A 17492-nucleotide genomic window follows, 5' to 3' on the forward strand; every position below is an offset into this window, starting at 1 on the left:
AACATCTGGAAAAACTCACCCTCTGGATAAGAGAGTGTTGTATATACTTCCTGCTGTCAAGGCACATTCTAGCCGTTCCTGCCATTAACTGGACATGAATTTCCTTAAGAAGAGACCCTATCCATTGTGTTTAACACACTCAGACAACACTGTTCCCTGCAATATCCAATAATCTTTGTAAGCAATCAGGAAAACATAGTAATAATAATAGTTAGTAAATTAAAAGCAGGCTGCAACCCTGTGATTAGGTAGAAAAGACTATTTGTGAACCTTGGTTTGGTTAGACAAAAGAAATCCAATATTTATCCTCAATTGAAAAATAATAAAACACCTCTCTATTCTTTTCCAAAGAAAGCTGATAAAAGTAGAAAACCCAGAATGAGAATCAGCTGTCTTTTGGAACCAACCGGGGTAAGAACAAATAGAAGGAAGAACTGTTGATTTTCACAGAACTGTTTCTGTGATATAGTTTTTTTAAAGCATATGCATGTTTTCCTTTGGCAAAAAAATAGACAATTATGCAAAAGTAAAACTTAAATGCTCAAGAAGCATGATTTATAACTTATTTTAGACTTCAAATGTTTTGATATACTGTTTTTATATGCTGCATCTATTACCATATAACTTGATTACATTCCTCTTATATCTCACTTTACTCAAGAGTAAAATGATTTTGATTAGATGGTCACATTGTCCTTATACCTTGAAATATAAGTGAAGGAGTTTGGTACTCTGCACTGGCCCATCACAAGATGAAATGGTGAAATCAAGTGGTATTTACCTCAATTGTATTTTCAGTGTTTAAAATATACTGTTAAATACAAAATAAGAATATTAATCTGAGTTTCTTAAGATATATGTGCAACACTATCATAAAAGCAAGTTTTATAATATATGATACATGATATTGGGTTGGCCAAAAAGTTCGCTTAATTTTTTCCATAACATAAAAGACATTTTTCATTTTCACCAATAACTTTATTTATTTGGATATTTTGTGTATGGTGGCTATCTACTGTATGTTATAGCTTTGATTGTTCTCAATTAATGTCTTGATTTGATCACTGTCAATTTCCACTGGCTACCCAACTGTGAAGCATTGTCCAGCACTAAACTTCACAAACTACTTTTGACATATTCAAATCAGTCACAGCACCTTCTGCATACACTGCACAATTTTTTTTTTTGCACTTCAGTTGTATTTTGCCTTTCTTGGAATAATAAAGCATAATATGCTGAAAATGTGCATTTTCTTGCATCTTCAGTATTAAAATAGCTACACAAAGTTTACCAATTTTGATAAGGTTTTTAAAATGCACTCTGATATGACAGCTGTCACAATGCAATCTAGGAAAATTGTTTTGAATGAATTTAAAGACAACTAAGTGCCATGGAAAAAAAAACAAATGAACTTTTTGGACAACCCAATACTTAAGGAACATGTTTTCTGGAATGATCAGAAAATAAAGGACAAGTGAGTGAATTCATTACTGAGAAGCACAAGCAAAAAACACTCAAGAGAAAAAGTTAAAAATGCTGAGTGAAAGTATCCAGGGCATAGATTATGTTTCTTTTGGGAAAATCTGGAAGCAATCAAATGTGTGAAGCATTGTTTCAAAGCAAGAGGTTCATAGTGAGTTTAATAAAATCAAAAATGTTTTTTAAATAATTTTTCTTTTTATTAAGAGAAATTCAATCATTACTAATGTGAATGGTTTAAAATTTATTTATATGATGTCTGTTAAAATACACTGATGTGTTTCACTGCCTCCTAGTGGTAGAGTAATGAGTATGACTTGTTAAAATGAAAGAACTTTTGTTTTTAGTCATACAAGTGTTGAATTTTATGAGAAAACAGTTAAGTTGTTTCTCACAAGTATAACGGTTTTTATTTCATAACTTTCTCCATCCTCTGCACTCTACAGAGTAATGACATAGAGATTGTGTGTGTGTGTGTGTGTGTGTGTGTGTGCATCCACCAGCTTACAAATCAGCAGAAGTTAAAATTTGTATGACACAAGAACACATTCATCCTTTCATTCATTGAGCCTATTGTGGTAACCTGGGTAGAGATAAAGTATTGTTTCCATTGATTTCTCAAATTTCACACCCTGACACCTTTCTTGTAGTGCCATTCTGTGAAATGTGACCTTAGCTTGAATGCAGAAAAAAGCAGAAGAGCAGTCAAACTAGACAAACTTAAATTATGGGGGAAAAAGAGAACCATTATCCCAGAATCAGGTGCTGAGTGTCTGACCCAGTACAAAGATGGGAGGGAGTTCCTAAAACCCTGGCTGGGAACAAACACAGGAAATAAAACCCACCCTTGCAGACCCGATGATGACACAAGATTTGTTTAGTTACTTTTACCTGTGCGACTCTGGGCACCTTGCATTTTAAATAAAGTGGATATATGCTGTCAGACCCAGCCATTTATCCACATGCAGCAAAGGCAGAGTTGAGGAAATAATTGGGTGACTTATTTCCCCATTTTCTTTATTATATTTTTTCACATTTAGTTATGCAGTAAAAATCTCCACCAACCTGCACTTATCTTCCGAGAGGCCAGGCCTTAAACGTTTTAAGCCACACATCCTTCCTAAATAATAATTAGAGATTCCATCTCAAGTTATCTGAATTTCAACGAGGCTGTGTGGGTATGTCTGTCCTATAGTTTGTGTAGTCAGTTAGCACAGGTTTTGAATGCAGCCATAGCAAGACTTTCCTTCTTAAAAGGATGGACTACTTTTTATTTTCATACCTCTAATATGGTCCCAGATATTATTTCAGAGACATAGAAAAAGCTAATTAATTTAAACCGAATGATATAGATGAGTTAAAATTAGTATGATTCAAAGAAGTTTGTTTATTGAATAAAACAATGGAAAATGATATTTTACTGGATATTGAATGAAACCAGTTGCTAGAATTATGATCACCTATTTTATCTCTAATTATCTAAAGTGTAAAACATGAACCTATTAAGTTTACTTAAATGACATCAAATGGTAAGGATATTGAATACTTACATTTTACTTGTGAGTTGGGCTATTTTATTTTCACAGATATGAAGATATCTATAGCTTATTTTTTAATAATGACATTTTTATTTATTATTAATTTTCCACAAACTTTAATTCTATGCTATTAACATAATTTCTTAAGACACTTATGTCAGTTTTATAGTAAGTGTTTTAGAGTAAAACTAGTAACCAGATAACTTGTTCAAAAGTCCATTTTGATGGACTTTAATTTGATGTTAAATTAAAAGTGTTCAGCTTAAATTTGAAGTATTTCAATAATCCCCATTGGTAACTGTGTGATAAATGGCCTGAGGAAATAATTCCCAAAAGTAACTGTGTGGTACTTGGCTTGAGAAAATAGACTCATCTCTACTCTTTAACTGGAATTAAATCAGTTGGAGCTCAATTTTCATACTGGAGTGGGGTCAACTTTATTGAAAACAAAATGCATAGTAATGACCATATAAAGGAAATTTTGAGGCACAGAACTTCTAGAATTATGGAAAACTGTTGACTCCTTTCAGTAATTTTGTTTTTGTTTTGCTTCCTTTTTTCTTTTTTTTTTTTTTATCTTTTAAAAATATTTTTTATTTCTTTTATTTATTTTAAAGTATTTTATTTATTTATTTTTAGAGAGGGAAGGGAGAGAGAAACATCAATGTGCGGTTGCTGGGGGCCGTGGCCTGCAACCCAGGCATGTGCCCTGACTGGGAATCGAACCTGTGACACTTTGGTTCGCAGCCCGCGCCCAATCCACTGAGCTATGCCAGCCAGGGCATGCTTCCTTTTTTCTTAAGATAGGTCTTATGAGTGAGTCTACCACTACATCCAACAAACAGCAGCTTAAAGGAATAAACACATTATGTCACACAGTTTCTGAGGGTTAAGAATCCTTGAACAACTTAGCAGGATGGATGAGACTCAAGTTCTCTCATGAGGTTGCCGTCAGGATGTCAGCTGGGGCTGTGTTATCTGAAGGCTTGACTAGAGTGGGAAAGTCGACTTGCAAGAAGTTCATTGCATAACTGCTAGAAATAGACTTTATTTCCTTGCCAGTTCTTCATAAGAGACTTCAGTCCCATGTCGCATGGTCCTTTCAACAGGGTTGCTCATGATATGATAGCTGCATTTCCCATATCAAGTGATCTGAAAGAGGAAAAAAGAGGAAAAAGCCACGCTGTCTTTTATGAACTAGACTCAGAAGTGACATACTATCATCTCCACTGTGTTTCACTGGTCACACAGATCAGCCCTGAGATAATGTGGGAGGAAATTATACAAAGGTACATGAATGTGAAAGTCAGGACATTTGTCTATAACACATACTTTGCGGACTTTCAACTTTATAATAAACACAGACTAATAATATAAAATACGTCTCTTTTAGTATTGTGAAATTTATAAGTACATTTACAGCTGTTGCCTATGTAACCTAAAAAAGGACAAGGCAACAGAGAGAGCAGGGTTCGTGTCTATAGAATCTGATTTTACACACTATGGCCTGTGGAGCAAATTTGTCCCACCATTGTTTTTCTAATTAAATTCCCTCGTAGCACAGCTAAGCCATCCACTTACATATCATCTAGGTCTTCTTTTGCAGAGTTGAGTAGTTTTAACAAAGACTAACTCACAAAGTTAAAAACATTTACTATCCAGTTCTATATAAAATGTTTTGCAACTCATGTGCTTAGATGTAAAGAGAAAATATTCAAAAGCTCCAAAATTGTGAAAATGTAAAACAGGGGTTAAATGTTCCAAATATGTCCAGGCTTATTTAGTTTAAAGAAAATATAAGGCTTCACTGAGCATACTCATATAATGCTTTTTTGTGTTTTTGTTAACATTTATTGTTATTCTTTTACAGTTGCCCCACTTTTTCCCCCTTTGCTCTCTTCCACCCAGCCCATGCTCCACAGGACCCCTGCTCCCACAATCAACCCCCACACCATTGTCCATGTCCTTGGGTCATTCATACAGGTTCTTTGACTAGCCCCTTCCCCTTTTTTCCACCATTGCCCCCACCCTCTCCCCTCTGATCACTGTCAGTCCATGTTTCCAGGTCTCTGGTTCTATTTTGCTTGTTAGTTAATTTTGTTCATCAGATTCCTCTTATAAGTGAGATCACATGGTGTTTGTCTTTCACCAACTGCCTCATTTCACTTAGCGTAATATTCCCCACAACTTACCACGGAGAAAATTGGTCAGACATCCTGTCTCCTTTATAGGACCAGCCTCTGCTGGAAATTCTGCCTGATAGCTCCTGAAGCCCAGTTTCCTCAAATAAATATTAGAACAAATGTAAACAGTTTTAGACAGAAAAAAATACATCTTTGTGTAAATAAGAAGAACATTGGGAAGTTTCCAATAATGTATAGTTTGAAGATAATGATTTTAATGAGAGCAAACAGTCTGATACAGCAGGAAACAGAGAACTCAAACAGACCAAGAAACACCCAGGAACAAACTTCCCAATGTTCTTCTTATTCACACAAAGATGTAATTTTTCTACGGATAAAATTGCTGACATTTGTTCTAACATTTATTTGATGAAATTGGGCCTCAGGAGCAATCAGGCAGAATTCCCTGCAGAGGCTGGGTGTATAAACGAGACAGGATGTCTGACCAACTATCTCCACTGTAAGTTGTCAATAAACAAATTGGCTCTAGGTTCCACTCAAGACTTTTGAACTCTAAAAAAACTTACCATAAATAAATGATTAGTTAGTTATTTAGCTCACTGTCCTTACCATGACATACAGAAGCAAAGATGACACTAAAGCATTTCTGGAGATAAGCAAAAAGCTGTATCTACCCAACTATGAAATAACTCTATGAGGTAAAGTAAGACGTCACTAATGGAGTACCCAAGAATGAACATATTGGGGAACTATAAAACCACAAGGAGCTACCACCTCACACCTATTGGAATGGCTATCATCTATCAATCAACAAACAAGCCTTGGCCAGGATGTGGAGAAAAGGGAGTCTTCATGCCCTGTTGGTGGGAATGCAGACAGGTGCAGCCACTGTGGGAAACAGTGTGGAGTATCCTCAAAAAGTCGAAAATGAAACTGTCTAATGACCCAGCAATACCACTTCTGGGTGTATATCTGAAAAAACCCAAGACACTAATGCAAACCAATATGTGCACCCTGTGTTCAGTACAGCATTATTTACAAGAGCCAAAACATGGAAGCTGCTTGTGTCCATCAAGAGACCTGTGAATAAAAAACTGTGGGATACAATGGAATGTTCGTTGGCCATAAAAAAAAGAATAAGATATTACCATTTGGACAAATACATAAAGGGTATTGTGCTAATTGGAAAGTTCAGTCAGAGAAAAACAAATACCGTAAAATTTCACATATATACAGAATCTAAAGAACAATATAAACAAACAAAATGGAAACAAACTAAAAGATACAGAGGACAGAGCCATGGCTGTCAGTAGGCAGAGGGGTTGGGGGACTGCATGAGAAAGTTGAGGTGATTAAAAAGTACAGGCTGGTAGTCACAAAATCATCAAAAGGATGTAAAGCAGCAAGAATGTAGTCAATAATATTGTAAAATTACATGTGGTATGAGGGGATACTAGAATTATAAGGAAGAACACTTATAAAATATATAATTGTCTAATTATGCTGTAAGTAGACAACTACTATATTGTCTATATACCACTATGTTGTTACCTGAAACTAATAAAAATAATATGGAATGTAATCTGTAATTGAAAAATAGCATTTTTTAAATGAAGAAAGATATATTAGCATAACTCAAATAAGACTCCTTGTCCTGGCACACATGAAGCAAATTCCTTCTTATCAGAAATCAAAGGAGCATTTAAATTCAGTGAACTATAAAGTAGCAGCAAAAACATTTTTAGGGGGTTGTCGGTATGGTAGGCAGAGCTCTAAGTTGATGCCCAAATGTCCATGCCTTGGTGGACAGCTGTGTAATTCTCTCCCCTTTAATTTCAGTGGGGTTTGAGGACACAGGCATACCTCTTTTGTTGAGCTTTATTGCACTTTGCAAGTGTAGCGTTTTTTATAAAGAGATGGCAAGACCCTATACCAGAAAAACGATGAAGTCTTGTTTTTCTGCAATACTTGCTTTATTAAAGTGGTCTGGAACCAGATCGGCAATTTCTCCAGCATACGCCTGCTTGATGGAATGTTACTCTGTGAGTAGAACACATTGAATTATAAAGATGAAGCTAGTTTTCAGATGTAACTAAGGTTCCACATTAGCCTGTTTCTCATTAATCAAAAAGATATTATTATGGATGAACTTGACCTAATCAGGTGAACAGTTAAAAGAGACTATATAAGTCAGACAGAGAGAGGAGTCAGAGGTGCTCTTCTGGTCTGGAAGAAGCAAGCAGCCACAGTTCTGCTGCCTATAGAGGGGGGTGGTCTGGAAAGTCCTACAGCCAAAAAGAACTACATTATGCTGCGGCCTGAAAGAGCTTGAAAGAGAAATCTGAGTTTCAGATTAGAAGGCAAACTTGGTCGGAGGCTGTGAAACCACAAGGAAGGAAACAACCGAGTCTTGCTCAGTTCCTGATCCAAAGATAGTAAGAGATAATAAATATGCATAGTTTTAAGTTCCTAGACTTCTCATAATTTGTTAGGAACCCACACATAGCGTGTATAATATACATTTAGGGTTATATATTTAGGGTTACAGGATAAAATTAAAGAAGTACACACCAATTATTGCCATATTATTTTGTTATTTTGTGTGCTTCTTGGACATTTCTGATAGGTAGCAGCTAGAAATAAACAGACCGAGGGGAAATAAAGACAGGGCCCTCACTATTACAATCCAACACAGAACTTAATACAGGAGGCTGGAAGCAAAAGGAAGACATGTCTCACCCATGGACTCAGCAGTCCTGAGCTCGGTATGGTAAGATTGCCCCGTGTCTCCAGCATCACAAACAAAAATAGTACAGGAGAAGGGGAGTCCTTGATACTGGAAAAGGGGAGCTACTGTGAGCTTCCATAAAAACCTTACTGTAATTGCCAGGTATAAGCAAGAACTGCATAGGAGGAAGAGGGGCCTATGCCGGGGAAGGGGGTCTCTATAACAATTTCACTAAGACAAAGAGCTTTTACTAACTGAGAAGGAAAGCCTTTGTCACTGTACATTATTCCCGCGATTTAGAAGCGGAAGAAGGAGGAGTACCTCTAGAAGCTAAGGTACGTAACCCCTGAACTCCAATAGTCAGCGTACTTAGGTTAGCCAAGTACCCACTTGCAGCCTCGGTTCAAATGTGTAGAACATACTAACAGCTTTACTTCCTCTACACGTGGGACATTTAGACTAGCTGGGTGCCCACTTGTAGCTTTGTGCTGATGTGTTTCATAAATAAACTTGCTATCTCATTTCCTCTGTATGTGTTTGTCTCTCACTTGAATATTCTCTTGCAGTGAGACAAGAACCAAGCCCAGGGAGGGGGCCTCCTGACTCGGGCCTCGCTCTCATCCGTAACATCTCCTTGCCCTAGCCCTTTTGGTTTACATCTAACACTGAGATACTCACTCAACTAAATCCTTCCATGTGTGCTGGCCTGTTTCAAGCAACAACAAGAAATAGAGAACAAAAGAATAAAAATAGTGTCTTTCCCCAGAGAATATATCAAGAATCTTATGTTGGAAGTATAAAAAAATAAAGTTACATGGTAGAAGACATCTATATAAAAAAAGTCTTTCCTACCCCAAGACCGCAAAGATACTTTCAGGATGAACAAATGCAAAATGCAGGTAAGTGTCAGAGGAAAATATTAGAAATGAAATGGGTCAGATGGACATGGTCTGAGTATGACTAGTATGACAAAGCCAGGCTGTCCACTGAATGGGTGACTAGTATCCTCCATTCAAGCCAGAACTTTCCATCACGGTACTCTGAAATTATGTGGGAGCTGGAAAACCTCGGAGTTGTAATTGAGAGACAACAGAATTCTCTTCTCTCAGTGGAGACAAATGTTGACATAGGTTACTCTCTGGAATTAGACATCATTCCCCACATTTGGCACCTTCTGCCTCCTCATCACTCCCGTGCACTTTGAAAGTTCATGAGTTCTCAGAACAAAGGCAGGCTGGGCTCCGCACACCTTGTGGGTAAGGGTGTGAGAAGTAATCATTGAACCTGTACCAGGTGTGGCTAAATGGAAACATTGAGTTTATGAATGTCATTACTGACATTTACCCTGGACAAAAATTTTGAAAAAAGAACATCCTTGGTTCATTGCAGAGAAAACTACGCTAAGCAGAAAGACAATCAAATGGAAAAAACAAAAATTCCAGAAGAAATTGCCTTATGGGAGGAGGTCAAGGATATGGGATAGTTGGAACAGAAAACTACTCATTTTAATTATAAGCTAATCTATGCTGTTATTTATTGAATTTTAAATGTGGTATTTTGAAATCCATAGGCAACAAAGCCAAAACATGCAAAGTATCCAGGAAGTACAGTATGTGTTATCTTAGTTCAATAGTTGAAAGATGTTATAATCTTTTTTTATAATATAAGTGCATTTTTCCTAAGTCAATCTTTATAAAAGAAAGTAAAGAGTTCAGTTTGAAGTCCTATTATATTTATCCTTTGAGAAATGAAAAATAAAAGGTCATTTTCTCTTCCTGGCTCCTTATATAATAAAAATCAACTTGAGTTCTTAATTTTTATCATTTAACTGAAATATAAAACTAGTAAATAAATAGGTATTTCAATATAAATCATGCTCAGAAAGACCTCTATAAAATGGGACGCTTTCTCATCCACACACACACAAAGAATTGTTCATTTTACACTTAACTTTTCGGAAAAGTTTCTTGGGATTGATTAGATATTAAGATCTTCAATGCACATGTGACTCTTTCATTGGCTGATAAGCATAAGGCCAAAAAAAAAAAAGAATAAAGAAATAGGTATAGTAAATTTATGAAATCAGGGCTTGGAGCCCCTTGACCCTTGTAAACTCTGAAAGCAATCACACTAGATCCCCGTATCTGACCAGAGATTTAAAACTGTCCCACAGAACTAAGGAGCATCAGGAAAAGATGCACAAACATGTGCCCCTCTGAAGCTGGAGGATGCATGTGAGGAAGCTGTCAGGTGGCAATACCAGCTCCACATTACAGTACAGATATATCCAGAAAGAACTAACTTCCAGGAAAGTGAGATGAAGATGGGAATTCCCAATTTGGTATTGCAAACCAAGGTCTGAAATGATGTTGATAAATATTATTTGATGTGAATTACTTTATTTAAATTTTGACAGAGAAAATTTATCAGAATGTACACATGAAAATATATTACACTCAGTATTGATCATGTGCATTATATCAAAATATTCATGAAATTATTTATCTTGCTGCTTCATCATTTTAGGTGTACATGAACAAAGTTCGTCAATTTAAAAACATGTTTTCAAATATGAGTGGGGACCACCAAAAAACATAAATTATCCTCTGAGGGTGGGCCCATGGTAGTACAAGCTTCCCCACTAGGTGAGTGTTCTAGGAACCCTCAGTGTGCCAGCTGGCATTGTTGTAAAAGGTTCAGTTTGGCTTCAGTTAACTTCATTTGAAAACCCTTTCAAAGCATTTGCCAATTTCATGATGTGTAATTTACGAAGACACCTGCCAACACTGGGCTGATGTTCAGCAGTCTTTGAGCAAACAGGGCTTGACCCCTGTGCCCCACCCTCCCTATTCACCGTGTCTCTCCAGAGTACAGCTTTTCTTGTTTGCCTGTGTCCCAGATGAACAAAATCCACAAAGAGAAATGTTTTGCCAATGTGGAAGAGGTGAAACAAAAAGCAGCAGAAGCACTATAAGGCATCAATATCAATAAGTTCAAAAACCTGTTTTGACCCCTGGCTGCTGTGGCTCAGTGGACTGAGCCTGGGCTGCGAACCAAAGGGTCTTTGGTTCAATTCCCAGCCAGGGCACATGCCTGCATTGTGGGCCAGGTCCCCAGTGGGGGATGCATGAGAGGCAACCACACATTGATGTTTCTCTCCCTCTCTTTTTCCCTCCCTTCCCCCTCTCTAAAAATAAATAGAATCTTTTAAAAAAGAAGCTGTTTTGAGCAGTGAAGAAAAACATCTGAATAGGTAGGTGTATTACATCAAATGAAAAGTACTTTAAAGGTGACTGAAGTTTAAACATGGAAGAAGAAATACACAATTTTTAATAAATCAATTCCAGTTTTGGGGGTCCCCCTAAAATATATAAGATATAATATGAGATATTTTACAAATCCCAGGAGTAGCTAATCAGTAATAATGTAAGAGGTAAACTTACCATTCTTAGTAATACTGGACCTTCACAGCCCACCCTTCTGCTCTAAGCAACAGCTAAATAAGCTGTTGTTTACAGATGTAAGGATTTTGTTCTTGACAAGATTCATCCAAAACACTGTTCCTTGTGCCATACAGTACGCAATGCTTTGTGTTTAAAGTGGGAAATGGTGAAAATCTATGAAGAAAAATAAAATGTTAACCTATGAGAAAAGAAAATGAAAGTGCTCAGGGTTTTTTTTAAAGATGGAACTTTAAACAATATATGTTGAGATGTTAACATACTGAGTTATTGTATTCTTTTAATTCAATAGCCACCATTTCCATAATTTCAAGTACAAGATTCCTGAAACTCAATTATTGCCTCAATAATCAATATCATTGAGACCAGAGATATTTTTGTTCTTGCCATTGTCATTAATAGTTCTAATATTATGACCAATTTTGCTTCTATTTTGTTTAAAAATGTATTTGCTAATTTAGTCTAGAAAAACAAATCAGAGCATAAAATGTGTCATTGTATGATGCTGCAAATATTATGTTTATGAATAGAAATGAGATTCTAATATTACAAATATGCAAAAAAGATAAGCCCAGAGTATACGAAACATCAGAGGATGCTGAGAATAATGGGCCTCCCCAGAATAAAGAAAAGAATGGTTCTCCTGTTTTCTCTGAACATCTTCTGCATGTAAGGGCGGCTTTTTAATCCTTATGTCATTACTAATCTGCTCACACAAGTGGTGTTGCCACAGCAAAAAGAAAAAGTCAAAACCTCTTTTATGGTAACAGTTAACTTCATGTCACTCGAGCATATGCTTGGGTGTTGTAGGTAATGCTAAAGTCATTATTCTCTCATATAGTTTCTCTCTTCTGTGTTCTCATGCTCCAGACAGTGTTTCCAGCATTTACATTGTCTGGTGAGATCTAAGGACAAACTCATAAAGAGCAGACAGCCTTGACTGCCAAGGACTTACAGGTCTCGGGAGAGAGCAGAGCCATCTTCCCACAGCCAGACACGACGTTCTTCACTGTAAGAGAGCCCAATCCAGTAAAATGTTTTACTGAACTTTAAAAAATCCTGTGTGGAAATAGAGACAAACACATTAATTGAATTTGAATCTACTCTGGGTATAATGTCCTTTTAAGAAAATCAGTGTCCAGAATCATATTCAGACTCTAAGTCACTCAAACTGAAATCATTTTTAATGTCTGCTTTAGAAGGTACAGTCACATGTCTGATAAGACCCATTCTCACCTGCAAGACCCATTCAATTATGGAGAAAAAAATCACAATCTCACTTCTTGAATGAATTAAAAACATCATAAGTAGATTTGATTTTCATGGAGCATTTCTTTCACATGACATCAACTATCAAATTTAATTCTAAATTGCCAGTATCATGAGGAATAATTTCTTGGATATAACCTATTCTACCTATACTCAGCACAGGTTCCTCATCCATCTTATATCCCAGAATGATGACAAAAGCTACATAATTACAGCCCTGGCTGGCATAGCTCAGTGGATTGAGCACGAGCTGTGAACCAAAGTGTCACAGGTTCGATTCCCAGTCAGGGTACATGCCTGGGTTGCAGGCCATGACCCCCAGCAACCGCACATTGATGTTTCCCTCTCTCTATTTCCCTCTTTCCCTCTCTAAAAATAAATAAATAAAATATTTTAAAAAAAGAATTTAAATTTTAAAAAAGCTACATAATTACAAATATATATATTTAATTAAAGAACTAGAAATTACAAACTTGCTTAGCTGGTTCTTTGAACAAAAAAAAAAGACCTATTATTTCTTCTTTGATCTCTTTCTAAAATTCCTCTAGTACTCTATCTGGCACCTATCTTGATTTTTATTCCTGTATTATAATGATTGTTTTAAGGTATAAAAAATTAGTAAGTCATTATTAGTTTAAATGCAACCATTCATTTACTACCTGAAAAATATTTAAATCAAAGTAGTCAGCTTACTTAGATGGTATGTTATTCTAGGCCAAAGAAAACATAAGAAACTCAAATTAAATACATGCCATTTCACTTCTGTTTCTCAACTGAAGTAGACTGGAATTCCGAGAAGCACAGATATCCCTACTTTCTGCCCAAGTTTTTCTTTCATTGGAAATGAAGAAACAGTTGCACTGGAATCCAATCCACTTTTCTTGGCAAGAATAACAGCCACAGCCTAAGAGAAAAAAATAAAACTTGACTGATGACATTGCAGATTCATGTTAAGTGCTATTTACTCACATAAAAATCATTTGTTATTTTTTTGGCAAATATTCTTTGAGAATCTACTTCATTCACCAAACTTCCAAGGATCGTCATATGAATGAATTATGGATGTTATATTCTAGAGCCAGCAGTAGAATTATATGATTTTTCAATAGCTATTAATTATATTTAATGCTAATTTGGGTAAGTATACATAAGAATTACCACGTGTTAAAACATTCTGTAGTAGAGTGTAAGAAGTGGACAAAAGTTGAGCCCTGCTGTGCAAATAGGAGTAAATTAGATAAAAGAGATATTTAAGGGATGAAGACATTTTAGCATATTTCCTGAATCAGAAGGAATGTGGCACATTGGAAAAATTATGATGTATATTTTAGGTATTTTATTTTCAAAATGAAACTAGATAAAACAATTAGTTTGAAGTTCAATCTTACAGTTAACCAGCGCCTTGAACATTTTGTCCTCAGAAACAGGAGTACGTGGTACACACTCTAATCTTCATCAGGGGAATGAATGGCACTGAAGTTACAGTGTACAAGGGGGTTACAGGGGATGGGAGGTGGTGGAAATGGAGAGAAGCTGGGTACAAACTTCCAGTTAGCAGGTTAATGTTCTGAGGATCTACTACATAATATTGTTGTTATATTGGTAGTTAACAATCTGTATCATACACTTGTTAAGTTGCTAAAGAGTAGATATTAAGTGTTCCCAGGATAAAAAAAGTGCAATTATGTGACATAATGCAGGTATTAGCTAGTGCTACAATGGTCATCATATTGCAATAGATAAGTGTATGAAATCAACACACTGTACACCTTAAACTCACACAATGTGATACATTGATTATATCTTAATAAAGCTTGGAAATTCCCTAAGAACAAAAAGATAAATAAAGTGTTATAATATCACAGAAGGTGATGAGACAACTAAGAAACTTTGGAAAAATAAATTTTAAAAATTGGAATAAGATCTGGCTTAAGAGCCCCGGCTGGCATAGCTCAGTGGATTGAGCACGGGCTGTGAACCGAAGTGTCGCAGGTTCGATTCCCAGTCAGGGTACATGCCTGGGTTGCAGGCCATGACCCCCAGCAACCTCACATTGATGTTTCTCTCCCTCTCTCTCTATCTCCCTCCCTTCCCTCTCTAAAAATAAATAAATAAAATCTTTAAAAAAAAGATCTGGCTTAATATAGAAAAGTAGGGTCAGATGCAGGTATCTCTGCACTATATTCTGAGTCTGCAAGAAATAGAATCTGCAAGAAATAGAAGCAAAGATGAAGGGATATAAATGTATAAATGTACAAGTTATGGCAAACATGGGCAGGGAGGATTAACTTTAACATGCACCATAGTTTATTATTGATGTTACTTAAACATGAGTGCTCATACAGGAAAAACATGTCATTTCAAGCTAATATTTTCCTTATTACTTAAATATTCAAATGATGCACAGTGTGATTTAGTAATTCTTACATTACAGGATGAAGAAATGAGACTATCCTATGATTAGCAGGTAAACTTGTATTGGACTAAGTGTAATATTCCATCACACTTCTGTGTGAGAAAATATAAAACTATTTCATGCTCTAACAAAACTAGTATTTTCCAAGTATGGGACCTACCTTCCAGGGGTTCAGTGGTAGGTCCTGGAGATGATGTTGGCTGAACATTTCCTTTAGCATTTTCCTTAAATGCTATAAGAAATTATTAGACATTTGCTTAATCAGGGGACTAAATGGTAATGGAAAAACATAATAAAGATTTAAAAAAGAAATTCACTTAATTAGATACAGGTGTATTAAATAACACAATATTACACATTAGTAAAATGAAACCTTTACTATTAAATGGTTTCATCACAGTTTTGATGTTTATATAGACTTGCCTAGAAAAACTTACCATTGCTCAACAAAATTCCCAAAGTAGCCATCAGAACAAGGCACATGACTCCTATGATCCCAGAAATCAGCCTCCACGGAGTGGTCCGAGAAGCTTTAGAGAAAGAGTGGTAGAGGAATCACTCAAAGAGCAACTGCAGGAGCTAAAATTCTTATAAACAGAAACGAGGGAGAGAGAATCCAAACTTTGCTTTGGTTTGTCAACTCAACTCTCTTGCCATTGGAAATGAAAACATTCCATTCAGAACTCCACCTAGTACTAAAAATTTTATGTGGTATGCCTTATTCTGTAGTAAGATTATCCATATCTTTTTTCAGCCCTGGCTCAGAAAGTGTATATAATATCTATATTTAAGATCTTGTGGCAAAGCAGCCAAGAGACACAGAATGAGAAGAGATGAACAGGCACTAAAGTCTGTTTTATGAGCTTACATAACAGACATTAATTTAATTTTTTCAACAAAAATCACAAGATATAGTATGATCCCCATTTGGTAGATAGCAAATTTAGAATTCATTATAGTGTTATTTTCCCAAGGTACCAAAGCTGGTAAGTACCCAAGTCAGAAATCAAATGAAAGTTTGTCTAGGACCAGAGTCTTTATTTAACATGTGCTATCATTGTCACACTGATGCCACTTGGGAGTGGGTCCCTCTGAGAGAGATCAGGTGCTCAGAAACTTGGAGAGGCCTTACAGCAAAGAAAAGACACAGGAATATCTGCACCTGGTGTGATGAGAGGGCCCCCCGCCCCCCACCAAACAACACATGGACAATACTTGGGGAGCTGAGTTCATTTCTCAGTGCATTGAATTATGATACACAGACAACCCTTTTTTTACAAGGACATTACATTTCCTAAGTCCCCATATGACTTGCCTCTTCCCACTCAAACAATTCAACATTAGGAGATTCTGCTTTAACATTAGCACACTCCCAAAGAGTGCCGACATTCACAGCAGTGTAATACGTCAACGTGAAAATCTAGGTGGCTTTTGGATGGCACAACACAAATGCTAAGTTTTTAAACAGCACTCGTAATTATCGTGTCATTAATATTTGGCATTCTATATTTACTCTGTATTAGCATTAAGTTGCTCATAATTTAACCTGGGAAATTCAGTTTTCATTCAGAATTTATAGCTTTTCTGTCATAAGTCACTCTTTAAACCTGTTGGAGAAACTTCACAAAATCCTTTCTAAGTTACAGATTGAAGAATCAGAGACATAAAATTAAGTGTAAAACGCTTTCCATATTTTTTTCTTAAAGCATGCCCCAAAATTAGCTATCCCTGCGAGAAAGCGAGAAATTTTTGTTTTGTTTTGTTTTGTTTTAAATTTAAGACTAAGCCTGACATACCTGCCATGAGAATGTTGCTCCAGACAAGTCACCGTGTTTGTTTGTCTAAGAAGAATGGTGTTAGGCCACACAGTTAAGCTGGAGGCTAAGAATCTGAAAGTCGTGTATGAAGAAATTCAAAAGGCGAAGAAAATCTGTGTTTTTAAGCCATATTCTTGATGTTCAGGAAACCACAATACAGGAACTTCTCACTACCCTTGTGTAACACAAATCCTCTATCAAAAAAAAAAGTGAGAAAAAGATTTTAATGTTTGAATGGCAATCACCTTTTAAAAATATTCAGAAAATAGGAAAAAAAGATGGGTATACCAAAGGTAAATTTACTTAGTATAATAAAGTTCCACAAAAAGTTTTCTCTTTTAATAATTAGAAACATGTATAACTTGCCTGTGCTATTCACAGATTAAACCACTTGGCATATATTAGCACAGTTACTTCTGAAAATGGCTTAATAATAAAGATACATAAATATACCCATTTTTCTGGTGAGAAAACTAAGACAGAGTTTAATATTTGGCCAAAGTCATTAAGTTTGAAACCCTGGCTATGTTTCTCCAGAGCAACATGCAGTATATTTCAAATCAAACCTGTCCCTCTGTGTTCATGTTTCATGATTTTTATTTCTTTTCTTTATCACAGAGTACTTGGTGTATTCATCTCT

The 17492-nt window shown here is 36.0% G+C and overlaps 1 protein-coding gene across 2 annotated transcripts; it reads right to left on the bottom strand.

The window, feature by feature from the left end:
• Nucleotides 1–3806: 3806 nt before the first annotated feature.
• On the bottom strand, nt 3807–16967 carry LOC114513880 (natural killer cells antigen CD94-like). 2 transcript variants are annotated; one of them, XM_036019347.1, is made up of 7 exons: nt 16832–16967; nt 15473–15565; nt 15196–15267; nt 13372–13523; nt 12306–12409; nt 11333–11506; nt 3807–4169 (listed from the first exon to the last, which is right to left on the bottom strand). In XM_036019347.1, exons 1-6 carry the CDS (start codon nt 16836–16838, stop codon nt 11386–11388), a joined length of 549 nt encoding a protein of 182 aa, XP_035875240.1. In that variant the 5' UTR covers nt 16839–16967; the 3' UTR covers nt 3807–4169; nt 11333–11385. The 2 variants fall into 2 exon arrangements, with proteins under 2 accessions (XP_035875240.1, XP_035875241.1); XM_036019348.1 differs by lacking the exon at nt 3807–4169 and adding an exon at nt 9779–10247.
• Between the last annotated feature and the right edge of the window lie 525 nt (nt 16968–17492).

Source organism: Phyllostomus discolor, chromosome 2 (assembly GCF_004126475.2).
Source record: "Phyllostomus discolor isolate MPI-MPIP mPhyDis1 chromosome 2, mPhyDis1.pri.v3, whole genome shotgun sequence".
Taxonomy (NCBI): Eukaryota; Metazoa; Chordata; class Mammalia; order Chiroptera; family Phyllostomidae; genus Phyllostomus; species Phyllostomus discolor.

What these genes read in the sequence shown, in the direction of transcription:
- LOC114513880 (XM_036019347.1), bottom strand. An exon ending in GGGAATTTTGTTGAGCAATG is followed by an intron (nt 15,268 to 15,472) that starts GTAAGTTTTTCT and finishes AATTTCTTATAG; the next exon opens with CATTTAAGGAAAATGCTAAA. An exon ending in TACCACTGAACCCCTGGAAG is followed by an intron (nt 13,524 to 15,195) that starts GTAGGTCCCATA and finishes TTTTTCTCTTAG; the next exon opens with GCTGTGGCTGTTATTCTTGC.